The sequence below is a fragment of the Capra hircus genome, chromosome 18, assembly GCF_001704415.2.
Source record: "Capra hircus breed San Clemente chromosome 18, ASM170441v1, whole genome shotgun sequence".
Lineage (NCBI taxonomy): Eukaryota > Metazoa > Chordata > Mammalia > Artiodactyla > Bovidae > Capra > Capra hircus.
Window position 1 is genome coordinate 53,351,826 of NC_030825.1, and position 23,515 is coordinate 53,375,340.

Genomic DNA, 23,515 nt, shown 5'->3' on the forward strand with positions numbered 1-23,515 from the left:
ACTCTCAGAAGCATGAAGGATCTCTGCTATCTGGCTAAATGGTCAAAGGAGATAGGTATTTTTGTATTTTTGGACTAATTATTCCTCATATCATTCACTAGTGTTATAAAAAAGCACACAGTCCAAAAAAGAAAAGAAAACAAAACCAAGCATAAATCTAAAATTAAAAGATACACCTAGAATCCCTTTAGATTCTGATCCAAGCACAAATATATCTTTTCATGATTCTAGAAATAAATATTCTATACTCTTGCCCTGCAATTTTCAGTTCACATCATAGCCATTTCCCTTTTTTTTTTTTTTTTTTACAAAATCTTTATAGATAAGAGAAAGTGCTTATGAAACAAATTACCAAGTAGTGCTGGAGAAATCATGTTGGAAAATGATACACTGAAATTCTGTTTTCCAGTCTAAGTTCTAATGTGCTGTGTGCTAAGTCACCTCAGTCATGTCCGACTCTTTTGCAACCCCATGGACTATAGTCCACCAGGCTCCTCTGTCCATGGAACTCTCCAGGCAAGAACTACAGCAATTTCCCAACGTTTTCAACAAGCCAACCAGTATTAGCATTCTTTAATTCCTTCTTTCTTTTAGGTGCCACAGCTTTCTCTTTAGATCTACTATCTTTTTTTTTTTAATTGCAGAATAATTGTTTTACAATATTGTGTTAGTTTCTGCCATATATCAACACGAATCAGTCATAGGTGTATATATGTCCCCTCTCATTTATTCTTTATTGGAAAAGAGGTCTACCTCACTGGCAATCACTCCACACCATATTGCCCATTTAATGATAATTCTCTCAAATTCAGGTCGAAGTGCTTTCTGCAAGGAAAAGTGCCAAGAGTTATCACTCTCATGGGAATGTTTAACAAGGGTCAAGTTTGATTTTTTTTAAACATGGAATTGCTAAGTAAAATACATGATTCATACTTTTTCTTTCTTCCCCAGAAAGTTTTCAGATACACAGTTCGAGAGAGCTAACGGAGAGCTTTTTTTCCACACACACTATTTTCATGCTTGTTCTTTCCAATACATGTAATCCTGGAGGAATGGAAGGAGGGAACAAGGGAATGAGGGGCTGAAGGGAGAAAGGGAAAGAGTGAGGGAGAAAAGGAGGCAAGGAGGAAGGGATATACTCTGCTGAAAGATTTCCAGGCTAGTTACATCCATAGGGTTTCTCTTCTGTATGAGTTGCCTGATGTCTAATAAGTTTAGAACTATTAATGAAAGCTTTCCCACACTGATTACACGTAAAGGGTTTCTCTCCAGTATGAGTTCTTTGATGTACAATAAGTCGAGCACTTAAGCTGAATGTTTTTCCACACTGATTACATTCATAGGGTTTCTCTCCAGTATGAGTTCTCTGATGTTGAGTAAGGCATGAACTCTGCCTGAAGGATTTTCCACACTGACTGCACTCATAGGGCTTTTCGCCAGTGTGAGTTCTCTGATGCACAACAAGGACATAACTCTGGCTGAAGGACTTCCCACACTGATTACATTCATAGGGTTTTTCTCCAGTATGAGTTCTCTGATGCATAACAAGGTGAGAACTGCGGTTGAAAGATTTCCCACACTCATTACATTCGTAGGGTTTCTCTCCAGTGTGAGTTCTTTGGTGTGCAACAAGTTGAGAGCTCCAGCTGAAGGATTTTCCACACTGATTACATTCAAAGGGTTTTTCTCCTGTGTGAGTTCTCTGGTGGGCAACAAGTTTGTAACTTTGACTAAAAGACTTTCCACATTGATTGCATTCATAGGGCTTTTCTCCAGTATGAATTCTTTGATGGGCAATAAGTTTATAGCTCTGGATAAATGATTTCCCACATTGATTACATTCATAGGGCTTCTCTCCAGTATGAGTTCTTTGATGTGCGATAAGTTTGTAGCTCTGTCTGAATGACTTTCCACACTGATTGCACTCATAAGGCTTCTCTCCAGTATGAGTTCTCTGATGCACAACAAGGACATAGCTCTGGCTAAAGGATTTCCCACACTGATTACATCTATAAGGTTTCTCTCCAGTATGAGTTCTTTGATGGGAAACAAGGTGAGAGCTGCGGCTGAATGATTTCCCACATTCGTTACATTCATAAGGTTTCTCCCCTGTATGAGTTCTCTGGTGTGCAACAAGATGAGAGCTCCAACTGAAGGATTTCCCACACTGATTACATTCAAACGGCTTCTCTTCAGAATGATTTCTCATGTTTTGAGCGAGGGATGAACTCTCAGAAGTCTTACGACATTTATACTGACTCTCTCCAATGGAGTTTCTCTGTTGTTCATTATGGGATATGCTGTGGTTCAAAATTTGCCCACATTCCTTAAAATCAAAGGATCTTCCTTGTGCATGTATTTTCTCATGTATGTTTAAGGGTGCACCATGGTTAAAAGGTTGAATACTGTCACTAAATCCATAGGATTTATCTTCTGTTTGAGTTCTTGTAAACTGAATAAAATGAATACTCTGGGGGAGGTTTCCAAATTCATTATTTTCACAGAGTTTCTCAGTATCAGCAATCATCTGATGAGTGTTTACCATAGAATTATAATGTAATTTTTTAACATGTGAAGCATGTTTATGAAAACGGTTTCTTATAGGTATCAACTGTGATGAAAGAAGATTGGAATTCAGACCAGCCTTCTCCTCAGGGCTATCATTTTTGCAGTCTCTCTCATGAGTAATGGCGTTCCTGTGAGTAAATGTCACTTCCTTCAAAAGTCTCTCTTGTTTTTCCTGTTGCTTCTCCAACAGCTCCTTACAATCCTGAAATTCTTCACATGAAGATAACCAAGGATCATCTCTTGTCAATTTTTCTATCTTCACGCTATGGGATAGTTTGTCATCAAAAATGCTCTGCTTCAATCTCGATCCTCTTCTTCCAAGTGCAGTTGCCGAGTCTGGAAGAAAGCAAAACAGAACACCTAGCCAAAAATTGTTAGAGCTGGAATAGTGGGGGAAAAGCTGACAAGAAAGTATGAAAATTATACGTGGATTTATTTTCAGCTATGGACCTATAATATGAATTGAAAAGCAAAAGGATGAGATGAGCAGTAAGCAGAGAACTACCACAGTCAGATAGCATAACAAGGAATTAATATGAAACTATTTCAACCTTAGTGTTGCTGAATAAAGAGTTTATATGTCAAATATCTCCATATTCCAAAATAGGATCATCTATGCAGAACTTACAGGACTGCAAAACAATTCTGCAGTTCTTAGTAAAAACACAGAGGATCCTTGCTATCCTCTTTAGTGCTAGACACATGTTCACTGAAAGAGAAATTAGTGTCTACATTTCTAGGACTTTCTGAAGGCATGAAACTTGTTAGTACAGTGGTGTTAGTAAGACGAAGTCAAACAACTTTGTGAACCAGGAAAAAAAATGAGTGCACTGTTATCCCAGGTTCCCTAAATGCCTTAGAGGCTAATATGGCCCCATGGATTCTTTTGGTCCCAAGTGAGAGAGGATGGAGATATGCTCATACACAGAAGCCTGAGTGGCTATTAGGCCAAGCAACAGAAGGTACATTTGGGAAAAAGTGGTGATGTATATAGTCCTCTTCGAGTGGGAGAAAAGAGAAATATGTGGCATGCCCTATGGGGATTTTTCATACAAATCACCTGTGAAAGAAAGTGAAAGCGTTAGTCATTCAGTCATGTCTGACTCTTTGCAACCCCAATGGACTATAACTCACGAGGCTCCTCTGTCCACGGGATTCCCCAGGCAATAATACTGGAGTGGATTGCCATTTCATTCTCCAGGGGATCTTCCTTCTCCAGGGATCGAACCCGCATCTCCTGCATTGGCAGGCTGATTCTTTACCACCCAGCCACCAGGAAGTCTACCTGTAATGACTCCTAAATGTCTATTTCTCACCTGGATATGCATGTGGGAAAATTCTTTTTATACTCATCCTCTTGTTCGAACTAGATTACATCTAGTTTGGAAAGATAGAGAACTTTGGATGTCCGGACTGGGGACAAAAGAAAGTCACTGCAGAATCTGGTCCCTGTCTTTGGCTCTTAGGAACCTAGAAGACTGAATAAGCTCAAACTCACAAAGTTGTACCTTTGCTACCCTACAAACTAAAACTATATCTTCACCATACAAATCTTTGTGTGGCCAAAATCATTCTGGCCTCTGAACTCCCTAGATCCTGATCTGTGGAAATGAGAAATTATTTCAATATACAAATACCATTAAAAGGGACTGTACTCTTACCCCAAGAGTCCCTGTGGTTTTCCAGGATCACATCTCTGTCCAGGGTCCTCTGAGCAGAGCTCAAAGTGCCGCCTTCTTCCTGAGTGAAGTCCACAGTCACTATTTTGAAGTTCACTCCCTCCTAAAACAGGACACACATTCCTACTCAGCTGGGTATCATTTCCTTCCAGTGTTCAGAGAGGAAAAGTTTGACAGAAGGAAGAAGGAAAACCTGATGGCCTGGAAACAGTCCTGAGACAGTCAACATTTAAAAGATTCTAGGGGTACAAGTACCTTTTAGGCAAGCCCCTTTGGGTTTTGGATGCTGGACCTGTTTATATATAACCCCAAAGAGGAACATCAGAAAGAACTGACATACTGTTTTCTTTCTTGTAGACCTTAAAGAAAATGCTAATTCTGATTTTTGTGTTGGTGAATATAGAATTCCAACTTAGGAATTCCCTCGAAATTATCAAGAAACTAACAGAACAGGTTCAGCAAATTTTTAACTGTCAAATGTCAGAGAGCAAATATTTCAGGCTTAGCAAGCCATACAGCCTCTATTACAATTAGTCAGCTCTGCTGCTATAGCAAGACAGCAGCCACAGAAAATATATGAACAAATGGTTGTGGCTATATTACAATAAAACTTTACTTACAAAAACAGGTGATGGGCCAGATTTGGCACACAGCTTTGTTGATGCAGAGAATGAAATGTGGGACAGAAAATGAAATGTAGGCCTTAATGAAAGGCAGGATGTATAAGCTAAGAGCACTGGATTTGGAAAAGAGACGGGTTTTTTCCTCTATTAAGAGCATATGTCTGAATTTTTTTTTTTAATGTATCTAATCTGACTGTCTTTTAATGGTGAGGTTATTCCATTTCTACTTATTAGGCTTAACCATACCCAACTCATTATGTTGTTGAGTGAATTAAATTGTAATGATACATCAAAAGCCATTAGCAGAGTTTACTGAACAAAAAACAAAGGCTGGTAATTATCAGGATGCTTAGGTTTGAGAACACTGAAAAATTAAACAACAGTCAATGAGAGACCTTTATCCTGAACTCTTAGTCTCCAGAAAACAGTTCTATTTTGCCCACACTATGAGCTGCACCACAGAGCCTGTCATTACTGCCATGTAAAGGGGGTCTCTTGAGCTGCCTCCTGTAAGCAGGAAGAACCCTCCTTTTACGACTCTGTGTGTGTGTTTGTGTGTGTGTTTTAGTCACTCAGTCATGTCCGACTCTGCGACTCCATGGACTACAGCCCACCAGGCTTCTTTGTCCATGGAATTTTCCAGGCAAGGATACTGGAGTGGGTTGCCATTTCCTTCTTCACCTTTTTGGACTATTAGGTGGTAAATCAAACTATACTCCAATAATTTTTTTTTAATTGAGTAAAAAAAAAAAAAGACTATTGGGCAGGAATTTTGTCCCAAAAAAGTACTGGATGCGATCTGTCCTTACCCAAAGGCAGCTAAAGCCACTGAAGTTGAATGCCACTTGCCAAGACATTTTAAAATAGATGGAGTGATCTTAAGCTGTGGTTCATGAATAGGACACAAGGTCCCTGAAGCCCATGAAACTTCATGCAAAATGCTACTGTACTTGCATTTTTCTAAGCTGTGGCTCATAATTTTCACTAAAAATCTCAACAATTTTCATAATGAGCCCAAAATGAGATTCAGAAAACTGCTCCCTGTGTTCAACATGGATCTATAGGTACTGTTTTACAACTTCCAATCCATGCTTCCTTTAAAAACTTTTTTTTTAATTTACTTACTTATTTTTTGGCTGCACTAGGTCTTTGTTACTATGTGGGCTTTTCTCTAGTTGTGCTGAGTGGGGGCTATGCCCTAGCTGCGATGCCTGGGCTTCTTATCGCAGTGGCTTGTCGTGTTGCAGGGCTAGGGCTCTAGATCACAGGCTTAGTAGTCGTGGCTCACAGGCCCACATGTGGGATTTCCCAGAGAAATCGAACCTGTGTCTCCTGCATTGGCAGGCGGATTCTTTACCACTGAGCTACCAAGGAAGGCCCATGCTTCTTTTTAATTAACATGCCCCTTCAGTGTTTAATGTAGGTCCCTTTAATATCAAACTTCTTCAAATGTCAAATAATACTAGACTAGATTATCACCCCCTCTCCACCTCAAGCTTTATATTCTCAAAGTTCCAGAAATTTCTATCATAAGACCCACCACTCTTTGCATAGTGGAAATCTTGGTTACTAGGTTGTAATCCATGATGGCAGCGACAAGGTATTTATTTAACTCCAGTGCTTAGTATGGTATTGGTGTATAGCACAGACTAAATACATATTTGGTAACTTATTTCAGTAAGTGAATCAACAGTGTATCAACAGACTTTGTAATACATCAAAATAATCCTGGTTCAAATTCTGATTTAAGTCCTCCCTGTTCACCTGAATCTCACAAGGCTTATCACATACTCATTAGAAAAAGTCCCTTAAGTATGGATACTGGCTTTTCTGGACTTCTATCCCTTCTTATTCTATACTTCATCTACTTGTCCCCAGCTCCCCACTGCTCAAAATTCCTTCCCAAACCTTTCAGGTTGGGAATTCTTCCATAATAATGAAATCCTACATCTTCACCAAATATTCTCTCTATATCCCTGTGTTTTTTTTTTTTTAATAAGTATAGTAGTCTTTTTTTTTTTTTTTGGCTGTGCTAGGTCTTCATTGCTGGGCTTTTCTCTCTAGTTGCAGCAAGTGGGGGCTACTCTATAGCTGCAGTGTGTGGGTTTCTCATTGCAGCGGCTTCTCTTGTTGTGGGGCATGGAATCTCAGACTCTAGGGCCATGGCATGGAATTCAGTGGTCATGGCATGTGGGCTCCACAGCACAGGCTCAATAGTTGTGGCACATAGGCTTAGGTGCTCTGCGGCACGTGGGATCTTCCTGGATTAGGGATCAAACACGTCTCTTGCATTGGCAGGTGGATTCTTTACCACTGACCCATCAGGCATGCCCCATTCCTGAGTTAATAGAAACCTACACTTCCCCCCAAGGACTCCCTCCTCTGCAGACCTCACAGGCTCAGGGTGGTCATGCTCTCCCATCCAGGGGTCTCAGCATCAAAGGTGGAAAAGTGCATGTGTCCTCCCAGAAACCCTGAAACTCAGGCCATTTACCTCACTTCTTGGAGCTTTGTTCTACCAATAACTTGAACACCACCTCCCTTCCATTCCACTGAAGATTTATATTAATAACACCTAGGATTTATCCTCTAATTCAACAACTTGTATTGTCTTGTTTTGGATGGTCTATAGCATCCATTTGTAGAGTTCTCCGGTAATAACAGAAAAATAACTGACGCTCTGTGCGGTGTCAGGCAATGTGTCAAACCCGTTGCAAAAATTTGTTCTTGTTGTTTAGTCGCTGTGTCCAGCTCTTTTTTGACCCCGTGGACTGTAGCCCGCCATGGGATTTCCCAGGTAAGAATACTGGGTCGGGGTGGGGGGTGCCAGTTCTTCCTTCAGGTGTCCTGACCCAGGGATTGAACCTGTGTCTCCTGCACTGGCAGGCGGATTCTTTACCACTTTAGCCACCAGAGAAACCCACTGCCTAAATTACTGTTCACTGATTTCTTACAAGGTCCCTGAGAAAATACTATTAGCAGCACCATTTTTCAGAGGAAAAGCTAGAAGGTTAGAGAAATTAACACATATGCCTAAGGTTAGTAACTGGGATGCAACTTCAAGTTTCCCTAACATCATAGACTATGTTCTCAGTCATCAACTCGTACAGCCAGCCTGACTTCCAGCCCCTCACTCTTAGCGTGAGACCCTAGATCTTGAAACCACCATAAAGTACTCCACCTCTCAAGTCACACACAGAGAACTGCTCACTCTTTCATTACAACATCAGATTTCTCCACTTTACTTGCTCAACTGTCCCCTTTACTCTTTTTATTCTTTGATGGTTTGGGGTCTTTATTCTATTGAAACACCTACTATTACTATTCTCCAGTCTGTAGTCTTTTCCTTTCTGTTTAGCATCCTTTTTATCTTTTCTATCTTAATTATTCAATTGAGAGTCTATGGATCATTCATCTTAATCTTTCTATTTGATATAGTCAAAAATTCCCTTTCAAATACTGCCTTAAACCTGTGGGCTGTGGGGCTTCCGTTGAATGTAACTAAATACATCTAAATATCAACCTGCCCTCCATTATTACTAATGGACACTATCTCAGAATGCCATCTGATGTGAAGAGCCAACTCACTGGAAAAGACCCTGATGCTTGGAGAGATTGGGGGCAGGAGGACAAGTGAGTGAAAGAGGATGAGATGGCTGGACAGCATCGCCAACTCAACGGACATCAGTTTGAGCAAACCCCAGGAGATACTGAAGCGCAGGTAAGCCTGGCATGTCCATAGAGCTGCAGAGGTGGACACGACTTAGCGACCAAACAACAATTTCAGAATGAATTTTTGGGACTGACCAGCAAACCCCACTGTACCTCCTGAAGCAGCCTGTCTCCCCTAACCCAAGTTACTAACTTTAAGCCTTCTCCACTCTTCATCCAACATCTCTCCATTCTGATTACCACCCTCATGCTCAATAGATAATTTCACCTAACGGTTCACAGAGAAAAATGCAAGCCTTCCAATAATACCCTCAACCTCACTTTTCTTATATGAGCCCTTCTTCCTCTATGTTCTGAATTAATTCCCCTGACACTAATCAAGGACTGTTTCTTTAATGGTTATTTTTTATTTTTATACAATTTTGAAAGGTTACTTTCCATTTACAGTTATTACAAAATATTGGCTATATTGCCCATGTTGTATAATCTACCCTCAAGCCTGTCTTATACTCCATACTTTATACCTCCCAATTCTTCCCCTCAGTTCCTGCCACCTCCAGCACTGGTAACCACTAGCTTGTTCTCTGTATCTGTGAGTTCTGCTTTATAGTAGAAGCTTCTCTCTTTCCTGATCCTGAACTTTTTTTTCACTTCCTCTTTCCTGCAACCATTTAAACCAAGCCAAATTCTTTCAAACCTTTAGGGGGAAGAAAATGACAACCCACACTCTCAAATTTCCACGCAGTTATAACCAACTTCGTGTAAAAGGTGTCCATTCATCTCAATTTCCTCATTTTCTAATCAGTTCACTTCAATGCGGCTTCTGCTGCCTGCCAGCCATGCACATTTCTCAATCGAAAGACACAGAGGCCCTGTCCAACTCACCTGGGATGGGACGGCCAGGGACAGGGCATCTTCTCCCTCAACCTTGATGATAATCTCCTGAGGAAGGAGAGATTCCTGAGAAGGCAGAGCAGATGAGAAAAAGGAGAATAATCAGGGCTCAACACGCCTACTGTGAGTTGGCTAGGACCCAACAGACCACCTGTTTTAACACATCCCACCAACAAAACTTCTGCTCCTTCCCACCGGTAAGCTCAGGTAGGCCACGTGGGGAGAGATATGGGATACCCAGAGGAGCAATGAGGCATGAGACATGGCCTGATATCTCTGTGCATCTTCCAGACCAGCCCAGTTAGCAGCTGAATGGAGCTGAGTGACCCCAGACACCATATAGAAGGAAAGAACTGTCCAGCTGGGCCCTGCCTGAATTCCTGGATCACAGAATTGTAAGCAAATAGGATGGAATACAGCATGACTGAAGAATGATAAAGGAAAAGAACACCAAATTAACTTCATAAAATGTTTGGCAAAAAATACCACCGATAAGAGCACCACTAATAAGAATCTATACTGTTACAATTTCTTCCAAATCAGGAAGAAAACGGTAGAGACTTCCCTGGTGGTCCAGTGGCTAAGACTCTGAGCTCCCAACGCAGGGGGCCCAGGTTCCATCCCTAGTCAGGGAACTAGATCCCACCTGCTACAACTAAGACCCAACACAGCCAAATAAATACATATTTTTTAAAAAAGAAAGAAAGAAAAAGGTAGCTTCAACAGAAAAATGGACAAAGGAAAATGCACAGGCAACTCAACTATGAAGAAACAAAACAGCCAGTGAATACACAAAAAGATGCTCATCTCTTTCAATCAGATAAAAATCATATCTCTATTTCTATAACTATCTCTGTGCATTAGAGACCCCATAAATTCACACCGACATTTCCAATTTAACAACACATTTTATTCTGGCCTCCCTGCTTTCTACATTTTTACCTTCCTTCCCTGGCTCCCATTATTCTATTTATATTTACTTCTTTGCTCAAACCCCTGTATGTAACCAATATCCCAACCACATGGACTATTTCTTCGGCCTGTGCTGATGACCCCTCCCCTGGTAGCCCACGATTTAAGAGATTCCTATTCATATACTCTTAGTGGAGTTTTAAGTTGATACAGCCTTCCTGGATTGGCAATGTATTTTTTAAAATAACATTTTACTTGGAAATAGTTTAAAACTCACAAGAAGTTACAAAAATAGAACAGACTTCCTGTGTATCCTTCACCCAGTTCCCCCCAATGATAGTATCGTATACAACCACAGCACACTGTCAAAACCACGAAACTGATATTAGAGCCACATTTTTAACTCGGGTACACACTTTATCCCGATTTTATCAGTTTTTATATATACTCTTTGCCTTTATGCTTGTTTTTTAATGGTAATGTTTAAAAATATGTAACATCCAGTAAGTCTACTTGAAAGTATTTCCTTAGGAAATAATAGAAAATACACTTAGGGAATTCCCTGGCAGTCTAGTGGTTAGGACTTAGGACTTGTACTGCCGTGGCCTGAGTTCAGTCCCTGGTCGGGAAACGAAGATCTTGCAAGCCATGCAGCACAGGTCCCACCCTCCCACCCTCCCCCACCCTCCCACCCTCCCCCACCCAGCCCCAGAAAAAAACAAAGTACATTTAAATACATATACAAGAAAGCTCATTAAAAAGTTACATTAACATAGCAAAAATGGGAGGAGGGATTAAGTGTCCATTAGCAAGTGACTATTTAAATAAATTATGCTTCATCCAGGTAACTGACTACTCTTCAGCAGCCAAGAGAGAAAAGATAGATTTGTATGGATTAAGGCATACAAATGACAGAAAGATGTCTGTAACATATTGTTGAGTAAAAAAAATTAAGGACAGCAATATGGACTATGAATAAATTTTTATAGAATATAAATAAGCACAGAAAAATCTGGAAAGACAGTCTCAAAAGCATTAAAAGCAGTTGTATTTTGGAAATGCAGAATTGAGGGACAGGTTCAGTCTGTGTTTCAACACTGTATCCATTTTTAAATGACATTTGTTTTCCTATATTCAATACAGAGAAAAAAAAGAGCAAAAAATGTTTCCTCTTGAATAATCACTTTGAAACAAGGCAATTCCTTTGTGGCTTCCTGAAGTTTTTACTACCGAGTATAATGATTCAATCCGTCAACTGACAGTTCCTTCGAGAATAGGCATATCTCTTTTCATTGCACTTTACAGATACTGCCTTTTACAAACTGAAGGTCTGTAGCAACATCACATCAAGTGAGTCTATTGGTTCCATGTTGCCAACAGCATCTGCCCACTGTCTGTGTCACGTGTCATTAATTCTCAAAACATTTAAAACTTCTTAAGCATTACTGTATTTGTCATGGTGATCTGTGATCAGTGATCTCTGATGTTACTATTGTGATTGTTTGGGGCTTCCCAGGTGGCTCAGCTGCAAAAAATCCTCTTGCAATGCAGGAGACTTGGGTTCAACCCCTGGGTCCAGAAGATCCCCTGGAGAATGAAATGGCAACCCATTCCAGTATTCCTGCCTGGGAAATCCTATGGACAGAGGAGCCTGGTAGGCTACAGTCCATGGGGTTGCAAAGAGTCAGACAGGACTCAACCACTAAACAACAACAAAATTGTGATTGTTCTGGGATGTCAAGAATCATGTCCACATATAAGAGGGCAAATTTAACCCATAAATGTTGTGTAGATTCTGACTGCTCCACTGACTAGCCCTTCCTCTGTCTCTCTCCCTCTCCTCAGGACTCCTTAATTCTCTGAAACACAACAATATTTAATTAGGCCAATCAATAGCCCTTCAGGAGCCTCTAAGTGTTCAGGTGAAAGAAAGAGTTTCACGTCTCTCAATTTAAAAGCTAGAAAGGATTAAGCTTAATATGGAAGGCATGTGAAAGCTGAGACAGGCCGAAAGCGAGACCTCTAGCACCAAACAGTTAGCCAAGTTCTGAATACAGAGGAAAAGCTCTTAAAGGAAATGAAAAGTGCTACTCCAGTGAGCACACGGATGACAAGAAAGCGAAACAGCTTTATTTATGATATGGAGAAAGTGAGTAGTCTAGAGAAGATCAAACCAGCCACAACATTCCCTTCAGCCGAAACCTCATCCACAGGAACGTCCTATCCCTTAAATTCTATGAAGGCTGAGAGAGGTGAGGACGCTGCAGAAGAAAAGTTTGAAGCTACCAGAGACTGGTTCATAAGGTTTAAGGAAAGAAGCTGTTTCCTGTGACATAAAAGTGCAAAGTCAAACAGCAAGTGCTGATGAAGAAGCCGCAGCAAGTTATGCAGAAGATCTAGCTAGGTAGTTATCGAAGGTGGCTATACTCAGCAACAGATTTTCCATGTAGACAAAACAGCCTTATACTGGAATAAGATACCATCTGGGACTTTCCTAGCTAGCGAGGAGAATCGATGTTTGGCTTCAAAATTTCAGAGGACAGGCTGACACTCTTGTTAGGGGCCAATGCAGCGGGTGACTAATTTAAAACCAGTGTTCATTTACCACTCTGAAAATCCTAAGGCCCTTAAAAATTATGTTAAATCACTCTGCCTGTGCTCTATAAATGGAAAAACAAAGCCTGGATGATGGCATATCTCTTTACAACATGGTTTACACCAAACATGTTAAGCCTGCTGTTGAGACCTATTGCTCAGAAGATTCTTTTCAAAATATTACTGCTCACCTGAGAGCTCTGATGGAGATGCACAATGAGGTTAATGTTGTTTTGATGCCAGCTAACACAACTTCCATTCTGCAGCCCATGAAGAGGGATCATTTCAACTCTCAAGTCTTATTATTTGAGAAATGCATTTCACAAGGTTATAGCTGCCAAAGACAGTGATTCTGCTGGTGGATCTGGGCCAAGAAAATCGAAAATCTTCTGGAAAGGATTCATCAGTCTAGATACCATTAAGGAGGTGTGTGTGTGTGTGTGTGTGTGTGTGTGTAAAATCTTCTGGAAAGGATTCATCAGTCTAGATACCATTAAGGAGATGTGTGTGTGTGTGTGTGTGTGTGTGTAAAATATTCTGGAAAGGATTCATCAGTCTAGATACCATTAAGGAGGTGGTGTGTGTGTGTGTGTGCGCGCGCATGTGTGTGTGTAAAATATTCTGGAAAGGATTCATCGGTCTAGATACCGTTAAGGAGATGTGTGTGTGTGTGTGTGTGTGTGTGTGTGCGCGTGTGTAAAATCTTCTGGAAAGGATTCATCAGTATAGATACCATTAAGGAGATATGTGTGTGTGTGTGTGTGTGTGTGTGTGTGTAAAATCTTCTGGAAAGGATTCATCAGTATAGATACCATTAAGGAGATGTGTGTGTGTGTGTGTGTGTGTGCGCACGCGCATGCGCGCATGCACACATGCTCAGTCATGTCTGACTCTTTGTGACCCCATGGACTGTGGCCTGCCAGGATCTTCTGTCCATGGGATATTTCAGGCAAGAATACTGGAGTGGGCTGCCATTTCCTCCTCCAGGAGACCTATGGGAAGAGGTCAAAATACCAATATTAACAGGAGTTTGGATGAAGCTGATGCTAACCCTCACGGATGACTTTGAGGAGTTTAAGACTTCAGTGGAGGAAGTCACTGTAGATGAAGTGAAAATATCAAGAGAACTAGAGTTAGAAGTGGAGCCTGAAGGTGGGACTGAATTGCTGCAATCTCATGGAAAAAAACTTTAATGAACGAGGAATGGTTTCTTATGGACAGGCAAAGAAAAGTGGTTTCTTGAGTTGGAATCAATTCCTGGTGAAGATGCTGGTGAAATGACAACAAAGGATTGGACTTCCCTGATGGTCCAGAGATTAAGAATCTGCCTGCCAAAGCAGTGGACATGGGTTCAATCCCTAGTCCGGGAAGAGCCTACAAGTTGTGGGGCAACTAAGCCCGAGGGCCCTAGAGCCTGTGCTCCGCAACAGAAGCTACCACAGTGAAAAGCCTACGGACCCCAACTAGAGAGTAGCTTCACTTTCCACAACTAGAGAAAGCCTGTGCACAGCAACGAAGACCCTAGTGCAGCCAAAAGAAAGAAAGAAAACCTTAAAAAAAAAAAGAAATTAGAATATGACCTGAAGTTAGTTGATAACGCAGCAGGAGGGTGAGAGTATTGATTGCTATTCTGAAAGAAGTTACATTTTCAGTTATGTGGGTTAATGCTACCAGACAGCACCTGCAGGCTACAGAGATATTGTTTATAACAAACTAAAGCAATTGGATAAGGCAAATTTCACTGTTACCTTCTTTTAAAAAATTGCTACGGCCACCCTAACCTTCAGCAACCACCACCCCGATTGGTCAGCAGCCACCAATGAGGCAAGGCCCTCCACCAGCAAAAAGATTATGACTTGCTGAAGGCTCAGATGTTGATCAGCAATTTTTAGCAATAAGATATTTTAAAATTAAGGTGTGTACATTGTTATGGGGCTTCCCTGGTGGCTCAGTGGTAAAGAATCTGCCTACTAATGCAGGAGACTGGGGTTCGATCCCTGGGTCAGAAAGATCCCCTGGAGAAGGAAATGACAACCCAATCCAGTATTTTCGCCTGGGAAATCCCATGGACAGAGGAGCCTGCGGGTTTACAGTCCATCGGGTTGCAAAAGACTTGGATGCAACTCAGCAACAACAAAAACATTGCTTATTTAGACACAGTGCTACTGCACACTTAACAGACTCCAGTATAGTGTACACATAACTCTGATATGCACTGGGAAACCAAAACATTCATGTGCCTCCCACTGATAGGGGACAGAGTAAAGGGACAAAGTAGGCAATTAAACAGTTAATCCCACTAGCGGATTGTAAGTAAAGAAAAAAGTATAGGAGACCCCTGTAAGTTAATGATCACTCAAGAAAGCAGGCTTGCCTAGCAACAAAACCGGGCAGCAGGAGCATATGAGACACGCCCCCCAAAGAATAAAACAATGGTGGTGTGAGACCCACATCCTGATAGGCGAGCTCAGTAAGTTAATGATTCCTATGACACGCTCCTCTGTGTGCACAAAAACAAAAATATAAGCTAACAGTGACATTCTGTTTACTAAAACCTGAGACAATGCACCATTTTTAGCATGAGCATACGTTACTTACGCTTATGCAAAAGAGCATAATCTCTTTAGCATTTCCACTGTGCCGTGACAGTCCCGTGACCATGTAGGGACAAGAAAACTTCCCTGCCCAATGTGGAGGAGGAGTTGATGATGGAAGCATGACGTCTACTCAAGAAGGAGGACGGTGGTCCTCTCCCGCTCCTCACTCTTCCCTTGATTATAAAACTGTAGCCCACTAAGTTTCAGGGGCATGGTCCCCTCTCGGCCGCCTGCTTATAAGCCTCACAAGTGTCCTATCCTAATAAGTTGCTTTTTAAGCTATCACTTTGCCTCACTGTGCTGAGATATAAAGAACTGGAGCTCTTCGGAGCCCCAGAAATGCCACCCAGCAGTTTCTGCAATAAGTCATGTCTGACTCTTTGTGACCCTCTGGACTATGGCACACCAGGCTTCTCTGTCCTCTACTGACTCCTGGAGTTTGCTCAAATTCATGTCCATTGAATTGGTGATGCTATCTAACCATCTCATCCTCTGCCACCTCCTTTTCTTCCTGCCCTCAATCTTTCCCAGCATCAGGGTCTTTTCCAGTGAGACGGCTCTTCACATCAGCTGGCCAATATACTGGGGCTTCAGCTTCAGCATCAGTGCTTCCAGTGAATATTCAGGGTTGATTTCCCTTAGGATGGGCCTAAAGTGGTTTCACCATGACCCTTTCTAGATTTACTTATCTGATCAACTCCTCGATAAGTAACTGATCTCCCATGTCCACTGCTACGCTCTCTTCCACACAGGCACCCCTTGGCCCACCAGGACTCTGCTGCCCCACAGGAGGCCGGCCTCTGCCAAGGAGCCCTTGTCATGCTGCCTGGGCTCTGACTCTGCAGGCCTCTTCTCACGTGCCACTTGGATGTGGACTCTGCGTCAATGCCCTTAACATCCTGCCTGAGCTCTGATACTCCATACTGGGGACTCTCATGTGTAGATCGGAGAAGGCAATGGCACCCCACTCCAGGACTCTTGCCTGGAAAATCCCATGGACGGAGGAGCCTGGTGGGCTGCAGTCCATGGGGTGGCTAAGAGTTGGGCACGACTGAGCAACTTCACTTTCGCTTTTCACTTTCATGCATTGGAGAAGGAAATGGCAACCCACTCCAGTGTTCTTGCCTGGAGAATCCCAGAGACAGAGGAGCCTAGCAGGCTGCTGTCTATGGAGTCGCACAGAGTCGGACACGACTGAAGCGACTCAGCAGGAGCAGCATGTACAGATGTTCTCCGCCTGCTCAGGCTGTGACAGGCCACACCAGGATGCACCTCCACCCCCAAACACGGGTGCCTGTCTCACCCTGCTGTGGCTCAGACACCCCAAGCTGGACCAGCCCTTGCGTGGACACCCCCACTGCGCTTGGGCTACCCACACTGGTGCATCCACTCTCGGGAAGTCCTTCTCACCAGCTCTGTTCCTGTCACCCCAAACGAGCACCTCCTCCTCTGTATGGGCACTTACCTCACCTGACCTGGGCTCAGACTCCTGATGCCACCTCCTCACCCTGCTTGGTCACCGACATCCCCACACACGGACACCCTCATCACCCTGATCAGGCTGTGACGCCCCATGGCAGGCAGCCCTCCCTTAGCTGCTGACACCTACCTGGCTCTGCCCCACCTAACAGCTTCAGGACTGAACTGTTCAGGAAGGGAAAGGCGAAATTCTAATTTAACTAATTTTTTTTAAGTTTGATTTTTTTTAATGTAGGCCATTTGTAAAGTCCTTATTGAAGGTATTACAATATTGTGTCTGTTTTATGTTTTGGTTTTTTTGGCTGGGAGGCTGGGGGATCTTAGCTCTCCAACCAGGGATTGAACCCACACCCCCTGCATTGGATGCTGCTACTGCTGCTGCTAAGTCGCTTCAGTCGTGTCTGACTCCATGCGACCCCATAGACGGCAGCCCACCAGGCTCCCCTGTCCCTGGAATTCTCCAGGCAAGAACACTGGAGTGGGTTACCATTTCCTTCTCCAATGCATGAAAGTGAAAAGTGAAAGTGAAGTCGCTCAGTCATGTCCGACTCTTAGGGACCCCATGGACTGCAGCCCACCAGGCTCCTCCATCCATGGGATTTTCCAGGCAAGAGTACTGGAGTGGGGTGCCATTGCCTTCTCCCCTGCATTGGATGGAGAAGTCTTAATTACTGGACCACCAGGGAAGTCCCCTAATTTAACATTTTAAAGAAATGAAATGTTCTCAAAGAATGCTTTAAACTGTTTATTTCCTAGACTTAAAAAGGACAAAAATAGAGCTAAATGAAAACAGAAAGTCACTTGGAATACAACTTACAGATAACCTTTGTTAACTGATAAATTTATAACATATTTTCCATGTACATGCAAATTACACCCCTTTATAAAAAGCATTTTGAAATGCTATTTACTTAACACAGATCATAAATATCTTTTCAGGCTATCAGTAGCTACACTGAATTCCATTCAAGGTTTTACTATAACTCATTTAACTCTCTTCTTGCATTGAATATTCTTGAAATTTCTTTCCAACTGCTATTCCCAAGCAAAGCTGTGAGTTGCTAGTTAAGAGGGAAACAGTACCCTAAGGGCTTTGCATTGATGTTGTTTAATTGCTCAGTTGTGTCCAACTCTTTGCAACCCTATGGACTGTAGCCCGCCAGGCTCCCCTGTCCATGGAATTCTCTAGGCAAGAATACTGGAGTGGGTTACCATTTCCTTCTCCAGGGCATCTTCCCCACCCAGGGACTGAACTCACATCTCCTACATTGGCAGGCAGATTCTTTATCACTGAGCCACCAAGGAAGCCCAGTGCTTTTGATACGAGATGCCAAATTCCTTCCAGAAAGAGTTATTTGGGTTAAAAGGGTGAGGAAGTGTAGGGAGCTCCATAAAATGAATAAAAAGTGTTAGAAGCTTGCTGACTAGGAGGGACCAGAAGCCCCAAGACATGACAAAGAGAGCCAGACAGCTCCCATGCCCAGAGGATCAGACTGTGAGCCATAGGGGGAGCAAACTCTAGTCTCCCAGGAGAAGGGAAGCTCCACTCACCTGCATGCAGGCCTTCAGGGACCCTTGGGGCTTTTCATCCTGCTCTTCCATGCTCTCCTCCAGGCACAGGCAGGGGCCTGAGATCCTGAGCTGCAAGAGGAGAAGCCCTGAGTATAGCATCCTCCTGTAGGTCCACTGTGGGCCACACCCCACCATCAGCCTCTGCTTCAGGGATGCAGTCTCCATGGCAACTGTGTTTCTAGAAGCTCCTGCCCAGATAGTCTTGCCTGAATAGCTATGCTTGTACCTAGTCGCTAGCCCCTCTCCCAGGCCAAGACTCTGCAGTTCCACTGGATGTTCCAGTGTCTGGGGCCTCTGGACCACCTACCTGGAAGCCCACCATGTGCCCAAGCTCCACCTTACACCCATCACCAAAATCTGCAGCATGAATCAGTCTATGTCCCACTGGATCCTGGGATCCCCCCTCCCGACCCCGCCCTGCACTCCTACAAACACCCAGCACACTGAGGATCCCCTAGTGTCCACCTGCCACCCTCAACCTGAATCTGCAGACCCAAATCAGCACTTCTTCCTAGCGCAAACAGCAGGGCTCTGGGCTTGATGGTGTTGTTTACTTGCTAAGTCATGTCCGACTCTTGCAACCCCATGGACTGTAAACCTACAGGCTCCTCTGTCCATGGGATTTCCTAGGAAAGAATACTCGAGTGGGCTGCCCTTCACTTCTCCAGGGCATCTTCCCATCCCAGGGATCGAACCATTGTCTCCTGCACCGCAGGCGGATTCTTTAGCACCGAGCCACCATGTAGCCCCCTGGGCTTGATGACCCAAAGGCCTGATTAACTGCCTGAAGTTCATTACTTAGCCGTGCCCCTCCCAGGATCCTATCCTTCCACTGACCCTCCAGCACCTGTCGACTGCCTCTCACTTCCTGTTCAAAAAGCCAAGCATAAGCACAGAGCTCAGCTACACCCACGACCTCCTCCCTCCTGGGATCGGTGGGCCTCTACCAGAAGAGTGCCAGGCCAGACTCCTCACCACTCAAAATCCTCCTAGGCCCCCCATCAACCCCCCATCACCGCTGAATCCAAAACATGGCCAGCATGGGGCTGGAGGTCGCCCTGACAAACACAGTACCTGCTAGTCCCTCCTAGGCCCTGAATGTGGACCTGTTGTTTGTGTACCGGCTCGATGTTTCTGGATTTGAGACTCGAACAGCTCCTGGCAAATCCCCGCCTCCACAAGCCATCCCTGCCCCACTGCTCTCTCTACCCATCCCTCAGCCCCCCTGGATCCTCACTCAAACAGTACAGTGTGAGTTCATAATGCAGCTGTACCCTGAACCTGCACCCAAATCGCTTTCTCCACCAATCTCCCCAGGCCCCTACGTGCGTCGCACCTGGGACGCGCGCAGAGCACAGTACCGGGATCTGCAGTTGCCCCAGCATCACCACCAACTTCTGTGATCTGAGGCTGAAGCACCGCCCACGCAGGTCCCAGATTCCCCCTCCCACATACTCAGTCCCAGCCACCCGCCTAGACCCTGCGCATGCGCGCACCAGGCACCCGACGTTGCCCCGCCCCTTCACCGACCTGAGCGTCCACCAGCTCGAGGGCCAGGCAGGCCCTGTTACAGCTTCGGTGCCCACCACTGCTCTGCGGCAAGACGAGCCCGGTTAGGCAATTCTCTGCCACGACTCTGCACACGACAGACTAGCCTTAAGCTAGTTCTATCCCCTCCCTTAGTCGGCATCCACAAGGCCGCTCAGCTTAACCGCCAAAGGGCCGAGGTGCACGGAGATTGCAAGCGTCCGCGAGCGGGACAATGGCTGCACTTCTGGCCGAACACGGAAGTGCGTTTGGACTCTGCGAGCCGGAACTACAATTCCCAGAAGCCTCGGCGATGCGGGCGGTGATTTGGGGGCGGTTCCAGCTTCATACCCGGGGTGGACTCTGGAGGTGGCCGGCCACACAAGAACCAGGAGTGAAAATTGAATTAGCGGCTGAGGGGTGCGAGTGTGCGGGTCCGAGTTTTTGCGCGGCGTTGAGACTAGGAGCCAGATCGGAAATGCAGGTCAAAAAACCGATGCATGGGAAGTGGTTGTCTTGGGAAAGGCCGGCCCTAGGCTCGGCCTGACGTTCAGGAGTGACAGTGAAAACGGGATGCGGTTGGAAATGTATTTTCATACAGCTTTATTTTTAAGCTTTCTCCTTTAATACTATCAAGAAACTGTAGTTTTCCTCACGTGAATCTGACTTTAACAACAAAAAATTACTGCTGTTTGAAATGTAATCTCTACCCCCAAAGTTTCTTATAGCTGGTTATTGTGGTTGATTTTTTTAAGTATTTATTTTGTATCTCGTTAACCTACTGAAATGTTCTGAATTCTTATAGTATTCCATTTGATTTTCCTGGCTTCTCTAGTGAGCCAGTCATCTACAGATAGTAATTTCATCTCTTCCTTACCGGTATTTTAAACCAGATACTCCCTTTTACAGAAAATGAAACTGAAGCCCAGTAATATTAACAGATTGTATTGTAAGGGCAGAATTAGTATTAGAGTTCAAGAAGTCTGACTCTGCAAAGTACATTGGTAGAAACATGGGATGGGGAGGGACAGTTTCAGTTTAGGAAGGTGAAAAATTCGGGACATGGAAGACGGTGAGATTTTCACAATAATATCAATGCACTTAGTGCCATTGAACTGTATGGTTAAATATGGTTAAGATAGTATGTTTTAAATTATGTGACTTTTACCACAATAAAAGAGAAAAATCTGACTCTGGAATCCATGCTCTTAATTTCTATATTATGCAATTTGCCCCTTGCCTACATACCAGGATCTTTCCTCTACATTTGCAATTCTCAGTTTACAAACAAGACAGATAAAGGAGCTTCCCTGGTGGCTCAGCAATAAAGAATCCACCTACCAATGCAGAAGACATGGGTTCAATCCCTGTACCAGGAAGATCCCACAAACCATGGAATGTATCTATTGAGCCTGTGCTAGAGCCCAGGAACTGCAACTACTGAAGCCTGTTGGCCCTAGAACCCACGCTCAGCAAGAGAAGCTCACGCATCAAAACTAGTGAGTAGCTCCCGCTCACCACAACTAGAGAAAAGCCCAAGGAGTAACGAAGACCCAGCACAGCCAGTAAATAAAATAATTTTTAAAAAAGACAGAGAAAGGTTCACATTTATTTATAAGAGAAGCAAAAAAAAGCCCTACAAATAAATTTAGTAAAATATATAGAGACATTAGTAGAAGCCTTCGAAACTACTGAGATAAAAGACATACAAATGCTACATTACAATGGTTGTGTTGTAAAGAGGTCAAATATTGTAGATTGATCTACAGATTTAGTAAAATAAGACAAAATCACGATGTGGTTTTTGGAGTGTTATCGCATCTTTTTTCTGTTCACTTTTTTGTTTTCATTGTTTTTTTCACTTCAAGATATTCAGACATTAAAGCACTAGTACTATGTAGCTTAAAACTGACTTTGTCTTCTGTTTTGCCATTTTTTTTTCTTTAAAAACGAATAAGATGGTAATATCTACTTGCAAGAGCACCTGAATCCCTGACCTAACCTGAATATCACAGACTTTGGAATAGCTACTCCTGAGGAACAGAAACTCATTCTACACAGATAACCATCTAACCCAGAGATTTCTCTCTCAGTTGCTTGAGGATTGGCTGAGACCCAAGTTTCATACTGAGGTTCTATTGGCCAGGAGTTGGGTGAGGGCTCAACAACTATGGAAGAGCAAAGTTTTGAATTCATTTGCTTCAAAGACAAAGATAAGGGAGAGGGAGAGTGTAATCTGTCTCTCTGATATCCGGGGAAGCAAGGAGGATGTTCTCAGCAGGATAAAAAGGAGAGTCCTTTTCCTTTGCTGAATCCTCTGCCTCAAACTATAAATGTTGGAGGGACCAGTGCGTAGTTTGTCAGCCCCTACTCATCTCTGTCTTCATCTACTCTCTTTGGGATCTGTAGGGAAAAAGGTTAATTCAGCAGGTCTGAATTGCTCAAACCCTACCTATTTCCCTCAAAAAGCCTATTTCCAAGGACTAGTTCTTGGTCAACTTCCTGGAAACTGAGGAACATGGTTTCTTCCAGACTTCACCACCTGTACCTTTTCCTTTTGCTGATTTTACTCTCTGTCCTTCTGCTGTCATGAGCCATAACAATGATCATAACAACTTGGAGGTCCTGTGAATCCTTTCAGCAAATCATTGAGCCTGAGCGTGGTCCTGGGGACCCCTGATACAAGATCTCATCTAACCCCATAACTTCAAATCCCACTGACAATTCCCAATGTATATTTCCAGCCCTGCTCTATCTAGACTTTTTTTAAAAAAATTTTTCTATTTACAGGTTTATTCAACACAAAGCAATCTCTTTCAACTTTACTGAGGTGGCTGACCACATCCATGACCAAATTCACCTCTAAACTGAAATTCAGTTGCTGACCCAGCCCCAGCCTCAGCTTTCTTGTCGGCACCAGGGGGCACGGCGTTTCGTCTGTAGGTGTTTCTGTCGGCTTCCCCTTGTGTGAGCCTTGCAGGTCGCTCTCCCTATAGACCTTTGGGCCGTGGCTGGCCAGTCTCAGGATGGCTGTGGTGCAGGGTGGCAGGCACAATCTCAGGGGACAGGTTGGAGGATGCCCTTGTTGGTGAGGTACCAGTAGAAGTGTCTCCAGGCAAACTGTTCCTTCACATAGCCTCGTGGTTTGAGAGACTGCATGGCTTTCAAAACGTGCAGATTGGGCACGTTCTTGTCTGCCAGCTCCGGGTGATACGGTATGTGGACATCCTTCTTGGCCACCATCACCCCCTCTTTAAAAAGGAGTGCATAAATGGCAATCCAGTTCTTCTTGGGCATCAACATCATGACGGCTGCTGCGTCTGGGGCTGGAGCTAGAAAGGGAGCTACCTAGACTGTTATGAATATGTGCCTGCTCTGCTTGATCCCTGACATGTCA

The 23,515-nt window shown here is 43.7% G+C and overlaps 1 protein-coding gene and 1 pseudogene across 2 annotated transcripts; both read right to left on the reverse strand.

Annotated features, from left to right (window-relative positions):
• On the reverse strand, positions 182–21,342 carry ZNF180 (zinc finger protein 180). Its single transcript, XM_005692633.3, has 5 exons — positions 20,122–21,342; positions 18,571–18,660; positions 9,428–9,502; positions 4,230–4,350; positions 182–2,904 (listed from the first exon to the last, which is right to left on the reverse strand). The coding sequence occupies exons 2-5, from the start codon at positions 18,619–18,621 to the stop codon at positions 1,160–1,162; spliced, it is 1,992 nt and encodes a 663-aa protein (XP_005692690.1). The 5' UTR covers positions 18,622–18,660; positions 20,122–21,342; the 3' UTR covers positions 182–1,159.
• Positions 22,930–23,429, reverse strand: LOC102169126 (annotated as a pseudogene). Its single transcript, XR_001296799.2, has one exon. The product of XR_001296799.2 is annotated as a 40S ribosomal protein S10 pseudogene (transcript).

Excerpts from the sequence above, each read along its gene's own strand:
- ZNF180 (XM_005692633.3), bottom strand. The coding sequence starts at position 18,621 with ATGGAAGAGCAGGATGAAAAGCCCCAAGGGTCCCTGAAGGCCTGCATG. Across the intron at positions 9,503-18,570 it reads CCCTGAAGGCCTGCATGCAG|GAATCTCTCCTTCCTCAGGA; the intron begins GTGAGTGGAGCT and ends CTGCCTTCTCAG. Across the intron at positions 2,905-4,229 it reads AAACCACAGGGACTCTTGGG|ACTCGGCAACTGCACTTGGA; the intron begins GTAAGAGTACAG and ends GCTTTCTTCCAG.